Genomic DNA, 18,290 nt, shown 5'->3' on the forward strand with positions numbered 1-18,290 from the left:
TCAGCATGACAACGTTGGACGGAGCTACAGAACAAATTCCCCTTTTTTTTTGTCTTGTTATTTTTATGACATTCTGCTTTTTATTGATTGTTCATAATAGAGAGTGACATGTTTGTATATAGCAATTTTACAAGCAAACAGACAGTCTCTCCTATGTAACCAAATGCAGATCCCCCTCTCACACATACACCTACTTCTTATTTTCAGTGCTCGAAGAACTGAGTTGGCCTCATTCGCTTTCAGCTCCCGCCAAACTGAAGTGGAGCTAATTGTACATCATTAATTAAACGGTATAACTAAAGTCACTGTAGGGTGATTGGGGTGGGGGTGGGGGGGCGTGGGCGTGGGCTCCACATCAAAGTTTAACATATTTAGACAATTATTTCGGGGACGGAAACCCACTACGAATCCAAATGCCCCGGACACGACAGACAGCTCTAGCGGCGAGGCTGTTTGCCAGAGCCACCATCTATCTCTCTGGGATACAGGGTTTACGCCGCCCTACATAACCTCGCGATAAGTGTCCGGAGGCGAGCTGCACCCACGAGAATGTCCTTTCGCGCGCTGAAGCTAAGCTCCAGTCAGATTCCATATTGACAACGCCGCTCCCCAATGAACTCGATTTGCCGAGAGGAAACCAGTCAATGGGAGGGCTGCATTTTTACAGCAGGCGGGATATCAAAGTCTTGAAGAATAACTCATTGATCAGTCTCCAACAAGGCATAGAGTTGGTCGTGTAAACCATTGCAAAGAAGTTATTTGGGGGAAAACGTGCGTGCTATTCCTTAAACGACAATTTCTTATTTTCACTTGAACGAACAAACAGGTAAAGCGGTTTTTTCTTCACGTTCTAATAACTTTTGAAATTGCAGTCATTGATATCTTTACCCTGTAGCTAGCTTACTAAGGTTAGCTAACTTGACAAAGTCCTACCTCATTTCTGTTTGGTTTACTGCACCGGGTTCCCCAACCAGCCAAATGTAAAATGCAAAATTTAAAAAAAGGTCACTGGGACAGTTTTCCTACGGATAATTGCCCTCTGATTTCTTATCGTTAACATACCAGTTGAAAGCTGTGTAACAATTAGTTGTAACGTGGTTTGCTCTAAGCATTGATAAGGGTGGGTGATGAACTTGACTACAACGAGCTGTTGTACTGTGTTGTTTATTTGTAGTATCTCCACAATGCGCACGACATGGTGAAATTTCAACTAGATTTGCCAACCCACTGTTTACTATGAAACAAAAACAAACACGCTAACCTTAAACAGATTGCTTATTTCCCATTTTTTTCCGTATTGACTTGACTGATGAATTAGCTCATGTTTTCGTCTGCATTTTGGGAAAAAAAATGAATGGTGTCGTTGAAATGCCGCATCTTAGACGAGAGTAAGTAGTTTTGTTTTCGATGTTGCTACTTGTTTTTTGTTCACTGGTGTTGGTTTATTCGAGCCAGCCGAGCGAACAGGACCTCAGCTGAGAGCGCAAAAGTAAAAGCCAAGCAGCCGCTGAGCTCGCCGCTTACTACTTTATAGGAACAAAGCACGGTCTCTGTGGGTAAATGGTCGTCTTCCTATTATAATAATCCATTCCAAGCTATATATGAGGAAACATTTCGGTGTGTTTTATTGTCAGAGAGCGAAGGCACATTGTTTGCTAGCGCTCCCTCGCGTCCGGGTGTGCTTGCTTTTAAAAGAACTGGGAGTGGCCTGCCGCTCAGTTTCCCGCATTGTATTTAAATCAGCTTGTTCCCTCCCTTTCTCATACTCTGCAAGACTGACAGGGCAATGCTGACAGCAGCATAATACACTGACCAAAGAGTGAAATAGTCTTATTTCTGCCACTAATTTTTATTAATCGAAATGGGCAGGAACTTTGTTCTTTGACAATGCCCACAAATTGCTTTCGATAAGCATCAGTTCAAGGGTTTTAAAATGCTGGCATATTGTGGATGGAAGGCTATATACAGGGAGGAATAGATTAATTTTAATGTGTGAACATGAAGTCACAGCAGCAAGCTCAGAATCAGTGAATCTTTTTTTCAATTACAAGGCGATCAAATTTGTACGTGACAAGTTGTACAAGAGAGGAAAAAGAACGGTAAAGTACAAGTAAACACAACAGTGCATACAGAGGAAGAAGGTGTTAAATTTCAATGGTAAACTCAAATTCATCATTGTAAAACTAAAACATTTTGGCTGGCTATGTGGCAAGTGTCATGTTACACATGACAATACATGTTGTGCATTTTGGTTCAACTCTCAAGACAAACAGTTACATTTTTTAGTGCTCCTTTTGTCCTCTCAACAAGTCCTCTGCTGATACATGCAGGAAGTGGAGGAACCCGAGAGATTCATTTTGCTGCAGAAAACAAACTTTGACCTCATAAGAATTTTACACTACTTTGTTGCTTCTGGCAGAAAATGGTAAACACAAATAAGAGCTGATACACAGACCACACCTTCAAATCCTACTGGACAAAGCCATAACAAATAATAGTAACGTGCTATTTATTGGGTTTGATGGGGTCATTAATTACATGTCACCTTTTAGAAAAATGTCATTTGCCACAAAATATTTGCAGTGGACACAGTTATACTTAAATGAAAATAAATACAAATGACTAGCAGGCACATTTTGGTTCTTGCATTAAATCTTGAACCACAACGGAAATCTTCATTTTAGCTTTTTGAGTCATTGCCAGACACTGTGACATGCATTTTAGTTTCTTTAATAAACTTGGCAAAACCAGAGAGAAACCTGCTTGGCAAACTTTTTTTTTTTTTTTTTTGGAATTATTCTTCATCATTGTGTTGTTATTTTACTCTGTCGAAATGCTTTGTCTACTTCTTTAGGACATCACATTGTAAAAATGTCTCCCAGAGTTGAAAATGTATTAGGTTAAATCATCCAGTAAACGGGATTTATTACTGCAATTACTTACAGTATCCAGAAAAATAATTGCAATGATTGTTGTAGCTATAATTGGTAATGTTTCTGCCGTCCACACAGGGCAGCTGCAATGTGGATTCAAGTGCGCACAATGGATGGGAAGGAAACCCATCGAGTGGATTCCCTGTCCAAACTTACCAAGGTGGACGAGCTGCGTCTCAAAATCATGGAGCTCTTCAAGGTCGAGCCGGAGAGGCAGCGGCTGTTCTATCGCGGCAAGCAGGTGAGACACCATGGTTATCGTAGATCCTGGTCATGGTGGTATTTGTATCTCAAGAAGGCATTCAGTCTCAGCTAACATAAAATTTTCAAGGTTTTTTTTCAAGGATTTGGGTGATGGTTGTAGCTCAGTCATGAGTGCTGCTTTAACATTTACTCATAAATGTAGAAGGCAAAAATTACACAACATGCATTAAATTAAAAGGTTGTATTAAATAGGATTTCACATAATTCCTGTTATGAAAAAACGTCTTATTTGTGATTGTGCAGGCACCAGCAGGAAAAACTAGAGACAACTGAAAACTTAAACACAAAAATATTGTGTACAACCATGTTACGTATGTGTTTTGTTTTTTTTTTAATATCAGATGGAGGATGGCCATACCATATTCGACTACAATGTGGGACTAAACGACATAGTGCAACTGCTTGTTAGGCAGAAGATGCCCCCAGCTGTTGTTGTCAAAAGCAAGGACAAAGAAGCTGAGCTCTCTGACTCTGACTCTGGCTGTGGCTCAACCCAGAGCGAGTCTGACAAGAGTTCCACTCACGGTGAGGTAGAGGGTCAAACTGCCGGCACCTCTGGCCAGACAAACACCCCGGAGCTCATCGATCCAGGGTTCGGATTTTACAAGGTGCGTTTTAAAACTGGTATTTGGGATTAAATTAGTCATTATGCGGTGGTTACAGGTTACTTTTGCATTATGAGGAATGGGGAAATTGAATATTTCTATTAGGGGTGGGTAGTGAACAGCTGTACTGAACGACCTGCATTCAGCCCCAGGTTGGAAAGGGGTCATGAAGCAGTGTGGGCTTAACCTGACTTTCACTCTGAAAGGAGTAAAAGATGTGATGAAATTTTTGGCCATTCCAACATGCTTCTGTTTCTTCTGTGATCCAATGTGTTACTGTCAGTTCTGGACAGCATCTAACATTTTTTATACATCTGGACATTAAAAAAAGTTGTTTGTATTGCTGCCTTGAACAACAGCTGTCATCCTGTGAATCCTCCAAGTAATTGAGTTTAATTCAATTTGAATGTCACTCCACACAAAGTCAATATCATGGCTGTGTAGGCCGTGTTGTATTAAAAAGAAGGCTATAAATAAATGGGTATACAGCGGGATGCACTCGCTACCCTTCACTATAGGCAGGAAATGTCCATCACCATGAATACTTAAGCCAGTAATCTTCATAACTACTTGTTGGCTGGTCGAATAGCTTTGGGACCCCCCCCACACACACCTTTGTGATGTCGGATTGGGGGGACTCTGTCTGACCATTTCTGTAACTTTCTAAAACCAACAATCTGGCCTTCACGCCCACCTTTGCAGAGCACTTCTGGCATTTCTCTCTCTAACCTCCTTTTTTTTTTTTTTTCCCCCCTCATTACACAACTGATTCTGACACTGTTTGTGTGAACAGCCGAGTGCAACACCGGGCAGTCTTCCAGGAGAGACTGGGTGAAAATGTGCAACTTTATCCTTTATATTTACAGTTTCACATTTCCCCCCTCTCTGTGTGTATGACGGCTGCCTTTTCACTTTGCCTTTGAGTTTGGCCATTGGGCACAACTATAAACATGTTTGATTTCCGACATGGTTGAACATATCGTACGAACTAGTTCTTATCAAGCATAACCTGTCCCTGAGGGGCATCGCTCAACCATCTATATTACTGTATGTTATGCTGTGGAGTTTGCAGTACACTGTGTATGTAACACATTTTACCGTAAGAGCTCCTTAGTAAATGCATATTCTTTTTTTTAATTTTCACTTCATGTTGTTGTGATTTTTAGTTTACCATGACAGTCTAAGGAAAAGTTTTATGTTTTATGTGCATGACCACAATAATGTGTGAAATATCAGATCTCTGTGGAATCCAGTAGTTGGGCACATCTGCAGACTTGTTTAATTATCCATTTCTACTCCCCACTAACACTGAGATGGCTTTTCATACACTTCACATGAAGGTACAAATGTATTTGATTTGGCTAAGGTGATGGTGCAGTGGCTAGGATGTGTTTAAGCCTTTCTTCATCCAATTTATAGAAATTGAGAAAATATGTAATTTTACCCGATGATCTAAAATTCTGTGTATGTCATGAAAAAGGCCTGACAAGACCTCAGATTCAGTAGAGTATTTTTTGGGGAGGGGGCATTCTCAGAAGACTTTGTGAAATTTGTTTGGTTGTTACTAATGTTGCTGAGGGGGAAAAAAACAACTACAGCTTTTAAAATGTCTCTGAAGATCAGGCTAACTTTTTTTTTTTTCCGTGTGTTTGAAGATCAATGAGCTGGTGGATGCAAGGGACTTGAACATGGGCGCATGGTTTGAGGCCCAGATTCTGAATGTTACGAAGACAACAAAGACGCCTAAAGAGGAGGCGGCGGAGGCACAACCAGACGAGGAAGAGATACTGTACCATGTTAAATATGAAGAGTAAGAATCCTTTTTCTTTTACTCACGGTCAACTTTTTTTTTTTTTGTCTCAAAGCTTTCGATCATCCATCACCATTCAAATTAGATGAGTCCTGAGCGCAACAAATGTCACCCTGTTAACCCAATATTTGCCAACTATAAGTGCGTTAACATAAAAGAGCAAGTTCTTTAACAAATAGCCCACTACCTGCAATGTAAAGCTTTAATGGTTTCAGCTGTGAAAATGTTAGACTAAATACACACAACTGAACATCATAATTGATAAAACAAGCAATAAAATTGTTTATAAATGGTGGTGGGATAATGTTGACTTGCTGGGAGCTACAGGAAATAGATGGGGTGCTAACATTCAATCTTTTCTCAAGAACGAGCTACAAATCAATTAACCAAAACACAAACAGTTAACCAAAGACAAATATTATTGATGCTCCCAAAGCTGAAGAGGATGAAATGATGGCTGTAGTGTTGATCATTTTTGGCTCAATAAGTGGGCCTTAGTCTATCGGAGCAGCAGTGATGGAAGTGAAATTAATGTGCAACCCTAACATTTCTAAAATAAGTTAAGTACTGTCAGTTACCTTACATCTTTTATATAACAAATATAATAGATTGTAGAGACCTATACAAATACGCTAGCATTACTAAGAGACTCTGCTGGATAGAAACATACAGCTTTAGCAGGCACAGCTCTAATTTATACCACCAAGCCACCACCTCTTCCACAACAATACACTTTTATTGGTTGATACTGAAGTAAGATTCTGTTAATCTACTACTGATGCAAATCGTGACTTCCTTCTGTGGTGTCACATGAAAGCCCTATGACGGATCCTCATGAAATGGCATTATATCAAATGGAGATTCTTGAATGCTTACTAGACAAGGCAGTTGCATTGCCATTGGAATTGTGCAGTGTGACACTAAAACTGGTGAAGAACTAAAATATATAATTTTTCATAAGTGTGTAGCACTAACAGTTGAAGCTTTGGGTTTTCTGTGGTATCTCTTCGCCCTCCCTGAGAGGCACTCTTGTGTTGGTGAGTTTGCAAGTTCGTTAGTGTTGGAGGGAACATTCATTTGAGTGGTGTAGCTGTTCCTCACCATTCAAACATACTTTTATACATTCAGCTACACTCCCTGGCAGCACTGGGTAGGAAGCACCTGTGGTGGTGTGTGTGGCTTGTCTCTAAACTGCAAACTGATATGGGGAAACATTTACTGTCGCAGCTACCCAGAGAATGGGACGATTCAGTTGCTGGCCAAGGATGTTCGTCCGCGGGCCCGTACTGTGTACCAGTGGCACCAGCTGGAACCAGGAATGATCGTAATGGTCAACTACAACCCAGACGACCCCAAGGAGCGTGGCTACTGGTATGACGCTGAGATCCAGAGGAAGAGGGAGACGCGCACCCTGCGAGAAATCTATGCCAAGATCATTCTTGGGTAAGGGCAATGTTGCACGTAAGGTGGAGTTGAAACACTATGTAGGGTGAATTACCACAAGTCTAATATCTGCTAATCTCTCCCTGCAGTTGCAGGCAAACATTATTGACTGTATCTCAGAGTTTGTTTGAATTTGGATGCCACATTAGCAGGTGGGAAGAAGTCAATTTCCTACTGTGGTATCAAAGTAGATTGCAGAATATGTTCTGTGCTAACATTTTAAGAAGTTGGAATGTAAACCACTGTCATTTTATATTTGCATTTGGATTTCACAGTGTAAGTATATTACTTTCCTTTATGTCTGCCAAGTTTCATGTTTTTGCTGTTTTTTTGTTTTTCCCCTCTTCTTTTTTTCAAGTGATTCATACAGGATATATTAAGGAGAACATACTACTAAGTTGCTACTATGCAGGTTACATTGACAGTTTATTTCTTTGTTTGCAGTGATGCTGGTGACTCCCTTAATGACTGCCGGATCGTGTTCCTTACTGAAATCTACAAAATCGAAGAACCTGGTTCTCTGAGTGACAGCCCAGCTGGATCTGAGAGTCCACTCAAAAGTAGGGTTAAGGAAATTATTTTTAAATTGTAAAGTTGTGTGTTAGTAGCAATTGACAGTGAGGAATTTTTAATTGTGAATAATCAGAATTTTGATTTTGACTCCTGTTAGCGTAGTTCATGTTAACCTCCCTTACCCTACCCGGTTGAAAAGTGTTGTCTATTGAAATACATTTTTAATTGTACGAAATCTCTATTCTCCAGGATCAAATGGACCTGAGTGCAAGCACTGTAAGGATGATCCCAATAAAACCTGTCGCTGGTGTAACTGCCACATCTGCGGTATCAAGCAGGACCCGGACAAACAGTTGCTGTGCGACGAATGCGACATGGCCTATCACACCTACTGCCTGAACCCCCCACTCACCTCCATCCCTGAAGACGAGGACTGGTCAGTAAGAGCAGATGCAGAACTCCACAATTCCCAATATGTGCAGATAACCTGATGTTTGTTTGAATATAAAGTTGGGTAGTTACTGGTAATATGTTGATGATTTGAAGGGCAATCTTGCAATTGTTGTGGAATTTGTAGCAATTTTGACCGATATTTTTAAGGGCAAACATTTTTCAAATGCATTCGATATTGGCCTGAATATTTTTATTTATTTATTTATTTATTTATTTTCCCCCCTTGAGCCAAGAACTGAATATTTTCAGCCGTTCCTATGCTATATAATATCCAGTATTCTGAGATCTTCAAAAGCCTCATTCACAGCTGTATTGTTCAGTGGGCATTAAAGGTCAGGGCTGTTATTTGGCTGAATCAAAACATGAAACATGACTGAAGTGGAAATCAACAGGCCAACCACTGGGGTTCACACTATTGATATGGTGGCATGTTTTTGATCATTGTGTTTATACATTGTGCTTGACTTGACCTTTACTCTACATATCATGCTGTTACAGGTATTGTCCAGGTTGCCGTAATGACACGAGTGAAGTTGTGTTGGCTGGAGAGAAGCTGAAGGAAAGCAAGAAGAAAGCAAAGATGGCTTCCGCCAGCTCTTCCAGCCAGAGGGACTGGGGCAAGGTGAGTACTGACACAGTGCTGCCAGACAGCAAATCTTTTGAGCTCCAAAAAAATTGCTTGATCACATTTAGATATTTAGAGATGGTTTGAAATAGTTACTTCCATGGATGGAAAACCAGTTAATCCTAAAAATGTGTTGCAGTTTAAAAGGAAAAAAAAAAGGAGAAAAGAGAGGAGTTTTGGCCAACAGTGAATATTTTATACTAAGGCAATTTTTATCAGAGATAAATTTATACTGACACTGGTTAAAACACATACAATATGCTTACTGTTAACATGCTCAGTGCCATTATAGACAAGTAGTTACTATATTATACTTGGTATTAAACATCAAAGTCTTTACATACAATTTATGACTCCTCCCTCCCCAGGGAATGGCCTGTGTTGGTCGAACCAAGCAGTGCACCATCGTCCCGTCCAACCACTACGGCCCGATCCCCGGCATCCCTGTCGGCTCCTTGTGGAAGTTCAGAGTACAGGTGAGTCCAAGCCACTTGAGAATTACACTAATGCTGTTGAAGAAAAATGTGCAACATAGAGCATAAAAACGGAGTTCTTGTGTTCAGCCTAAGGCTAACTTTGATCTTAGTGGTGATAAACTAAATGACAACAAAATAATGTTTCAATTCCTTGGCTTTTCTAGGTCAGTGAGTCTGGAGTCCACAGGCCACATGTAGCTGGAATTCACGGCAGGAGCAATGATGGGGCCTACTCTCTGGTCCTGGCTGGAGGTTATGAAGATGATGTGGTACGCTGTGTTTAATTTATTTTATTTTATTTTTTTATTTATTAAATTATTAGTAATATAAAAGGTAGTGAAGATAATTTTTAATGAGGTTAAAGTTGCTGCTTATTGCCAGGTTTCATGGGAATCTTAAGTGTCAAGAGTAGGTGTCTCATTTGAATATAAACCCCAGAGCTTTCTATCTAAGCACTTACATTCTTTTACCAAACTTTCTTTGTAGGCTTTTTGTGTGTAATATTTGTGATGTGTCTTGTATCATAGGATGATGGTAATGAGTTCACCTACACCGGCTCTGGAGGGCGAGATCTGTCTGGAAATAAGAGGACTGCTGAGCAATCATGTGATCAGACACTTACCCACATGAACCGGTATGACACTAAAGGGCATGACGCATAAATGCCTTAAATCAACAGGATTTTTGAGGTTTTGCTTCATTTTATTTTGCATATTAAACTTGTTTGCTGTGGCCCTCACCAGGGCACTGGCTCTCAACTGCAACGTCCCTGTCAACGACAAAAACGGAGCGGAGTCCAAGAATTGGAAGGAAGGCAAATCGGTTAGAGTTGTGCGCAGCTGCAAGGGTCGCAAGCACAGTAAATATTGTCCCGAGGAAGGAAACAGATATGATGGGATATATAAGGTATGAAGTAACACTGGCCAGGTGTCTGTAAGAATTCTTAGGGAGGGGAGATGTCAAACTGGCACACATAATTATTCTAATTATTGACCTATTAAATATTGCTTGATTCTGGTGATCCATCCATCCATTTTTAGTTTTTGACTTTACATGTTTTTGACTTCCTTCAGGTGGTGAAGTACTGGCCAGCCAAAGGCAAGTCTGGCTTCTTGGTCTGGCGGTATTTGCTGAAGCGTGATGATGATGAGCCGGCACCGTGGACAAGAGATGGCAAGGAACGCATCAAGAAGCTTGGTCTCACCATGCAGGTAGAGATGATTAGATCATGGTGCTAAAATTGTTTTTTGTACAAAATTCAAGATTTAATTTAATTATCATTATGCAACACAACATTGTATCACGAAATTACAGATGTAGTCCCTTTATGCTATGCACAAAAACACAAGTTATATAAATGAATAAGGATTAAGTTGTAAAAATGAAACGATAATACATTGTTTTTTCTGGGTGTTATGATCTGTTGACAGTGCATCATACTCTTTTTAATATAGAAAAAATACCTTTTGACAAAGGTTTAGTATTTAATTGTTATAATTCATTGTAGATTCATTGTAAGGGAGGAACATATCACCCAGCAGGAGTCAATGATGTGGCTCATCAGTGTTTTCAATATATTAAGTCCAAAGTTAAAGTCTGTGACGTCCAAGAATAAGCTGTATCGGGCTACACAGGCAGTTGTTGTTGATAGAACGAATACATTGCTGTTTTGGTCTTTTGGAGGAGGTTTTGGAGGATTGCAGCTGAATTCCTAAACAGTATTGGACTCACATTTAGCACGTTACACTGAAGTGTTAGCAAGTGTTAGCATGTTACCATGCAAATTGTAAGCATGTTAATATGAAAAAATTGTTAATGTTACTTGGTAAATTCAAAATGTTACATCTAATAGCTATTAACAAACCATGTTAACCTGCTGACTGTTGACCTGCTCATTAGCCTGCTAATGTTGGTGTGATTTAATGTGATTTAAATTGATTAAGTCTTGTTGTTCCAGTACCCTGCAGGCTATCAGAAAGAGAAGGAGAACAAAAATGAAGTGGAGGAGGAGGCGGCAGCGGCGGCGGCAACACCCAGCAAGGCAAAGAGGAAGCGAAAATCTCAGGGCAGTGGTAAGTTCTGTGTGTATGTGGGTGTTGCCGCTTTAACTTTTACCTAGTATTCAGAGACATAGGTTCATATAAAACTCCTGCAAATCACCCTGGAGCCATGCACTGGGAATTTTGTGGCATGCGGAAAATGATATTGCTGGTTGGACTGATCATGATCTCTGGGTGCAGGTCCTAGATTGATGTTTTTCCTCTCTGTAGAAATCTAAACAAAATCTGCCACTTTTTACCCTGCAACTCCTTCTGGTTTCTGTCAGAATCCTCCAAGACCTCACCAGCCAAGACTCCTAAGAAAGTCAAGGTAGAGGTGTACAAGCTTTCCCAGGAGCAGAAAGCCCTTATCAAGAATGACAAGCCAAACAAGAAGCTGTGGGACGAGGCCATGGAGTCGCTGTCACTTGGACCGGTAAGGATGGTTGTGAATGTGGTCAAGTCACCCGCAGGGTTTTGTTATGCTTATGCTTATGCTTATGCTTATGTTTGGGGGAAACTGGCTATGTTTGTCTTGTATCCAGGTGGGTAAATCGAGCTTGAAATTGCTAAACCCCTTCAACACCTATATACTGTGACATTAAGGTACTAACAGTTTGTAGTGATAAATGGTTGGTGTAGAGCAAAGTAGTATAAGCAAATACTTAATGTCACACTGTTGTGATTTCAAGTGAAAAAGCTAATTATGTGAAACGTATTACACCAAAATGTTGCCATCATTGTCCCAGGGATAACTTTAAACAAGAAATGGCAGCACCGCTCTTGCATACAAAGTTCTGCTGATAACAAGTCTGTGCTTACAGATGATCTACCGATGAACTAAAAATAGCCAGCGTTTGTGGAATAAAAAAGACTGTTGGTAGGAGCTTTGTAAGTGCTAGATTTTGCTGCTATTTGAAACCATACTCTAGTTCTCAGCTAGTTAATAAGGAACTAAACAGGAGCTTCTTGGTGTACATTTTTGCAAATGATAACTGAGGTGCTCAGTAAATCTCACACTTATGAAATAGCAGAGGGCCCGTAAGTGTCTGTAATGTCTGTATTTTGTTTCTGCAGAAATTTTTGAACAAGGTTGAAGAAGTTTTCCTCTGCATTTGCTGCCAAGAAGTGGTCTATCAGCCCATCACCACAGAGTGCCAACACAATGTCTGCAGGGTAAGCATCTATTATTTTCCCAGATTTTGGGATCCCAATTGACTCTGCTAACATGGAAAGTACATTTGATGAATTTACGACTTGTAGCAGATGCAAAGGGAGTGATGACCAAGACTTCATGGATACACAACCATTGCAATACATTGCACTTTAATAGATGCGCTTCCAGTCTGTAGATACATTTACATCTTTAAACTTCATTGTGTGGCTCTACTAAATCACACCTATTAAACTGTTTTTTGATGAATGATACTCTACTTACCTTTAAGATGCCTTTTTTATTTTATTGTGTTGTGGTAGTAGTGGGGTTAGAATTGCTATCTTAAGTGTCATGGTAGTTGTAGAACCTTTTTGATCTGAGACATCCTTAACTTACACCCATGTCTGAAATTGAACTGAAAGTTTCAAATGGTATACTGGGGAATGCAGGGACCCACTAACTAAAGAAAAATACAAGAGTAACCTGTAATAACAGTGGAATTTTAATGGGGAGTAGAGAAGAGCCCCTGAGAAGTAAAAGCTGTTATTTCTTTTTACTGCAGGAATGCCTTCAGCGGTCCTTCAAAGCAGAGGTGTACACCTGCCCGGCCTGCAGACACGACCTGGGCAAAAACTACTCCATGACTGTCAACAAATCTCTGCAAGACATTCTAAATCTGTTTTTCCCAGGGTACAGCAATGGGCGATGATCATTGGTTCTGCTGACTCAGCCCTCGGGGAAAACGTGATGTAAACTGTAAGGGGAATTTTCAGTAGAGGCAATAAAGAATCAGTTTCTCTTAATATATTTTTTATGATTATAAAAACTACAATTTTTTTTGTGGACTTCAATGCTACCATTTTTCACCTTGGATCTGCCACGATGTGTAGTTACTGATGAATCGAAAATTCCTTTATAACTTCCTGTGCCATTACTCCGTTAATACCTTCAACCATGATTTTACTCCCAGTGTTTTTGTTCTGTTCCATTAACTAATGCTATTGTTCTCAATGATGTAAAATTGTTGTTACTTTTAACCGAATCCCTCCGTGTTTAGCACTCCTTAAGAGAACGTTAAGTCAAAAGTGGTTAAGCCGTTTACCCAACTTGTTTGGAGATGCGTTTGTACAAGATTATTATTAGAATCTGGATCTATTGTTAGTTTGGATGTGGCTGGTTGTCATTTTGGTGCAGTGTTTTCAATCTGATCAGGCTGACGGGATTTTAATTGGTTTCCATTCACATCTGACCTGGAAGGCTCAGTATTTCTACTTTTTATAGAGTCTCCCGCTTGTTTTGTTTGTCTCAGTGTTTGGAAACACTATGCTGCTTGATTTGCTGTTAAGAAATCAGTTGACAAACCAGACAAAAATAGAAAAAACAGTCAAGCTAATGTCATCCTGACAGATACCAAATGTGACACTTGTTTTGTCCTGCCATGATCAAATGATTGAAATTGCATTAACATGACAAGTGAACAAAGCCCTTTTTTGAGGATGGAAGCTCTCTGATTCTAAAGCTGTTTCATAAAATGTAGATGAGACCTAATATACAAGCACAAACTGAACCAGCTAAAGTGTTTTTTTTTTTTTTTTTTTCTCTCCCCCCTCTTTTCTCTCTGCACTTCACCAGTCTCAAGAAGTGTCTTGTTGGGAAAACTGTGTCATCAAACTTGCTGGGATTTTCTACCTTGTGTATTGTTTGCCTATATATTTTTATACAGTGATTTCTCTATTTGTATATGAAGTTTCTGAAAGTTGGTTTAAAAGTTGCTATGAATTTGATAAAACCTTTAAAAGCCCATTTTAAAAAGCCACTTTGTTCTGTGGCAGATTTGGATTTCCCCAGTTTTGAAAAGGATCACTTCGATAAAGTCCAAAGAAACCCAAGTGCTAAACAAAGAGTGTAATATAGAACTCCCATCTATCTAGCTCTTTAGATTTTGTCCCTGACACTTAAACCTAATTGAGTCTAGAAACTTTTTTTTTTTTTGCTAAAATTAAAATGTGTACTTTTTCATCTTTTATAATCTAATACTGCCATCTGTGGGAGGGGGCTGTTGAGTCAGATTTTTGTGTCTCCTGTGGTCACTTGTGTTACCTGACCTCATTTAAAATAAAACAAAACAAAACAAAAAAAAAAACAACAGGAAATGCTTGCATTAAATGGAAAGGTTAAGGAAGTTCCACACTGCTCCTGGAATTTGATATTGAATCAATTAAATTATCCGAATTTGTTATTTACTTTTTCCACTGACTTTGTCTTTTATGAATGATGTTTGGTGTTGAATTTCAACAGCAGTGTGTGACAGTGTCCATCCACATGCCAGCACTTTGAGTTCTGATGGAGAGACAAAGATTTGCGTAGACCGGGAAATGTATATTTTCTAAAATTGTATAATTTTTTTAGTCCATTTTAGTTTTGATAGGTAGTTTTTAGAAATGCTTGCACACGTTTGGTGCTAAAAATTTGTCAATACATTTTCAGTGTTATTCAATAAAAAAAAAAGTGAAAATGAGGTGTTTTATTTCTTTTCCCTTGGGGAGGGGGCTATTGATGAAAACTGACTTGACATTGAAGAGTTTTGTAAAATTTGGGGTGCCACCCCCCCCTACCCACACGTGCACACACACACACCTATCTTGGAAAATTTTAGTTGTACCATTCAAGTCAATTATGAACTAACTGTTCCTCTTAAGTTCTGACAAGGATAAAGACCAAAGTGTTTTAAAATGATATATTTTAAGCGCAGAACTGATATTAAAATTGTTATTTTAAAGGTAGAATGTCACTCAAACACTTTGAGAAACTAGATAAAGAACTTTGACTAGTGGAGCATGATGTGGGGGGTTGGACAAATTCTTAATCTCGTACAGGGATCACGAGAATAAAGTAAAAATACGTTTACTTGCACTGGGGGTATTTTATTTTGATCATGGTTAATGGAGCAGAGCAGCCTTCCACAAACCCGGCAGTGTATACGTGCGTGACGTGCACATCGGTTGAGTACGCGCATCGAGGACATGAGTAGTGAGCGTCTATTTTCATTGGTCGATGTGTGTGTCTATAAGCGAACGAACCAACCACATTGCCGACTTTCCGACCTAGACTCCTAACATCCGCGTCACTCAACCAATCGCAAGGCGTAGTTCCTGAGGCAAGCGTAACTCCGACTAGCCTCAGTTGGCTAATGCTAGAAGAAAACCGATCCAGGGAAATTTTACTAAAGGAAACCAAATCGATTGAGCGTAACAGGGAAAAGGCGATACTGTACTGCAGGAGGTAATATTTCCCAAGCGGGACTCACTTTATTCAATCACAAAGACTATGTTCTCGTTTGATCCTGATGTGTGGTGTCTGTCGTCGCGGTGTTTTGTTTTTTCTAAATGCAGATATGGAAGTAGCTAGCGAGAAGCTAGCCAGCGTTAGCTTAAGAATACATTAACGTTAGGACACGGTGAAGCTTAGCTCTGTTAAAATATAGCTCGTGGGTGGTTCTGCGTGTATTTGCAACTTGTGTGGATTGCATTGAACGTTTACGCGAGTTTCACGTTTTGCTCATTTTGAAACGCTTCAATTACGGTTTTTGTTCGCTGTCATGTTAGATAAAATGCTAGCAGTTAATGTTAGTTGTGCAGAGCTATCGTCGCCCTTAGTAGCAGCAGCAGCAGCAGCAGCAGCAGCAGCAGGAGCCTGCAATACCTGCTCTTCTGAAATCAGTCAGCCTTTTACTCTCACCAAGCCTGGTGTGAATTAACTATCAAGGTAACAAATGCAGTTTGTGAGTACTAATACCCCAGTCCTTATCAGTAGGGCAGCTTGCTGCAGGATTGAAACAAGTTTCAGGCCCAGATGGAGTTAAAGGGTATGTGTAGGCCCGTTTTTGTTGTGGTTAGACAGCTGGGGGTCATGTGGCCTTCCATTCACCGAATAGGTCAGTCCCGGTTAGAAAGAGGGTCCCTGCTCATAGATGAGTTATGTTCTTAAGTGAGATAACGTATGAACATATTGGAAGAGTGACTATTAGTTGTGAAAGTAAATCTAGTTCTAAATTGTTAGTGAGGTCGGTTTTATTGCCAGTTATTTTGGAAGATACGTCTTCCTCAGTATTGTTTTGTAGTTGGATGTATTCACAAATATCATAAATGCAGCCAAACCTACCTAACTCCTTTTTATTTTAATTCAACTTGATTTGAACCTGTCTTTTTTTTGTTCTCTCTTTTTTTGTGTGGCGTTTGAAGATTACACCATGTTTGTGCTTGCTGCAAATGTGTTCTTGAATGACAATCACCGTTTGGTTCGCCTTTTAGTAGGAACTCAGTACAAATAAGAAACCTCAAATGTAGAGCTGGTGATGTTTGAACGCTGCGAGTGGCAGATGTGTATGAAGTTGTGAATGAGAAACTGCATAAAATGCAAATTTAGGGATGTGGTTGTGTTTTTTTCGTTTGTTTTTTTTTTGTCTCAGAAACAGTATCTGGTATTATTACAACCATGTGTAAGTGTTGCAGTGCAGATGTAAAATGGGTTAAGCTTTCCTGATATGCCAATATTAAAGCTAAACTCTTTTAAAATGATATACTATTAGTATATCTCTCTGTGTTGGTGAGGTTGACAGTAAAAGTAGCCTATTTTTTGCATTTGGGGACAGTTATTGAGAAGATGTTGCTAGAGTTTGTTTGGCTGACACCTGTGTGGTTGGCAGTCAGTGTCATCTAAGTTCATCTTCAAACACGTATCTTCTCATCAGCCGTTTGTGTACAGCAGACAGTTATTTTTCATGTCACCTGCTTGTTTGGAGATGGAAAAAATGAGAAAACGAATGCTGATGCATTGCGATTTTGTCTTGAAAGAGTTAGGGTTTGATGTACAAGATTACATGCTGAAATACGCAACTTTATTATTTCTGCTAACAAAAGCTTGCTCCCTGCACATTTAAGAAAGTTAACATTATGGAGATGCTCTGATTCAGCTATATAATAACAATATAAGGCTTTTGGATAGATTATATGTAGAATTCCTAATTATTTTGTCAGTTTATTGTCAGATCAAAACTGCCCAGGGCTCCTGTACATGCAAAATTACATGTAAATTATCAGCCTGACGTTTTAAAGCAAAGAAATGTTGCTTAACATTTGACAATACTGTTTTCATGGTTAAAAAAAAAAACAACCTTAAATACGTTTTTTTAGTTTTATTTTAAGTAGAATCCACAAATATATAGACTCGAGCAGTTTCGGTCTGATTAAGGTTGAGATATGTATAAGTGAGTTAGATAATAGCTATATAGCACGTAAGATGTGTCATGTGAAAATAAAATATTTTGGCAATAGCACTGCACTGAACTCACACTGAACGTTTCTATCTAGAATTAGAGGACAAACAACCTGAACAGCTACTCCTTTAGCAAGTGTCAAAGAAACACACACATGAGTCGAGTATTCACTTTTTGAATATACAGTTTGCTGACTTGGATCTCTATTAGTTTTCAATGCAGATTTTTCCTCGCCAGTATTCATTACAATTCGAAATACAGATGCCCTCTTAGGGCTCCAGACTAACTCTTTCTGCTAGTAGCACTGGTGCTGCATACTGTTTGTTTTAGGAGCACCAGCACAAAATTTAGGAGCACCACTTAAAATTGACACGCATTCATATCCTTTCCATCTTAACTGTATTACTGATAAATGCTATAGTAATAAAGAGACAATTCACAGAAATAACAATGTGCAGTTTTATTTTTAAAGGAAAAAGTCACAAATTGAAGTAGGCCTAATGTTTTAATAGGAAAAAAATTAAGTTACATAGTGCTTTTTAAATCATGCACACCATTGCTGCTGCCAGAAGTGTTGGAATTCAATCAGTGCATCTGTCCTTGCATAGTTTACGCTTCATGCTGCTGTTGTGCTTTATTAGCGATCAGAGTTCTCCACTCTGATCACTTTCTCTCAGTCACACACTCACACACACACG

The 18,290-nt window shown here is 39.4% G+C and overlaps 2 protein-coding genes across 5 annotated transcripts in view; both read left to right on the forward strand.

Moving 5' to 3' along the window:
- Positions 1-616: 616 nt before the first annotated feature.
- Positions 617-14,460, forward strand: uhrf1 (ubiquitin-like with PHD and ring finger domains 1). The gene is made up of 17 exons (XM_040128231.1): positions 617-826; positions 3,012-3,174; positions 3,539-3,805; positions 5,458-5,612; positions 6,840-7,055; positions 7,500-7,615; positions 7,818-8,004; positions 8,520-8,643; positions 9,015-9,122; positions 9,287-9,391; positions 9,650-9,756; positions 9,866-10,028; positions 10,196-10,333; positions 11,080-11,194; positions 11,449-11,597; positions 12,239-12,337; positions 12,880-14,460. Exons 2-17 carry the CDS (start codon positions 3,022-3,024, stop codon positions 13,024-13,026), a joined length of 2,349 nt encoding a protein of 782 aa, XP_039984165.1. The 5' UTR covers positions 617-826; positions 3,012-3,021; the 3' UTR covers positions 13,027-14,460.
- Positions 14,461-15,432: 972 nt separating this feature from the next.
- The window catches only part of kdm4b (lysine (K)-specific demethylase 4B), a 48,093-nt gene continuing 45,235 nt past the window's right edge, over positions 15,433-18,290 (forward strand). For 2 of the 4 annotated variants that reach the window (XM_040128227.1, XM_040128230.1), the window contains exon 1: positions 15,433-15,599. The gene's annotated coding sequence lies outside the window, so the exon portion shown is untranslated. Of the gene's footprint in view, positions 15,600-15,791; positions 16,083-16,146; positions 16,183-18,290 lie in introns of those variants that run through there. The other 2 variants (XM_040128229.1, XM_040128228.1) reach the window with 2 other exon arrangements.

This window comes from Xiphias gladius, chromosome 6, assembly GCF_016859285.1.
Source record: "Xiphias gladius isolate SHS-SW01 ecotype Sanya breed wild chromosome 6, ASM1685928v1, whole genome shotgun sequence".
In the NCBI taxonomy this organism is placed as follows: Eukaryota; Metazoa; Chordata; class Actinopteri; order Istiophoriformes; family Xiphiidae; genus Xiphias; species Xiphias gladius.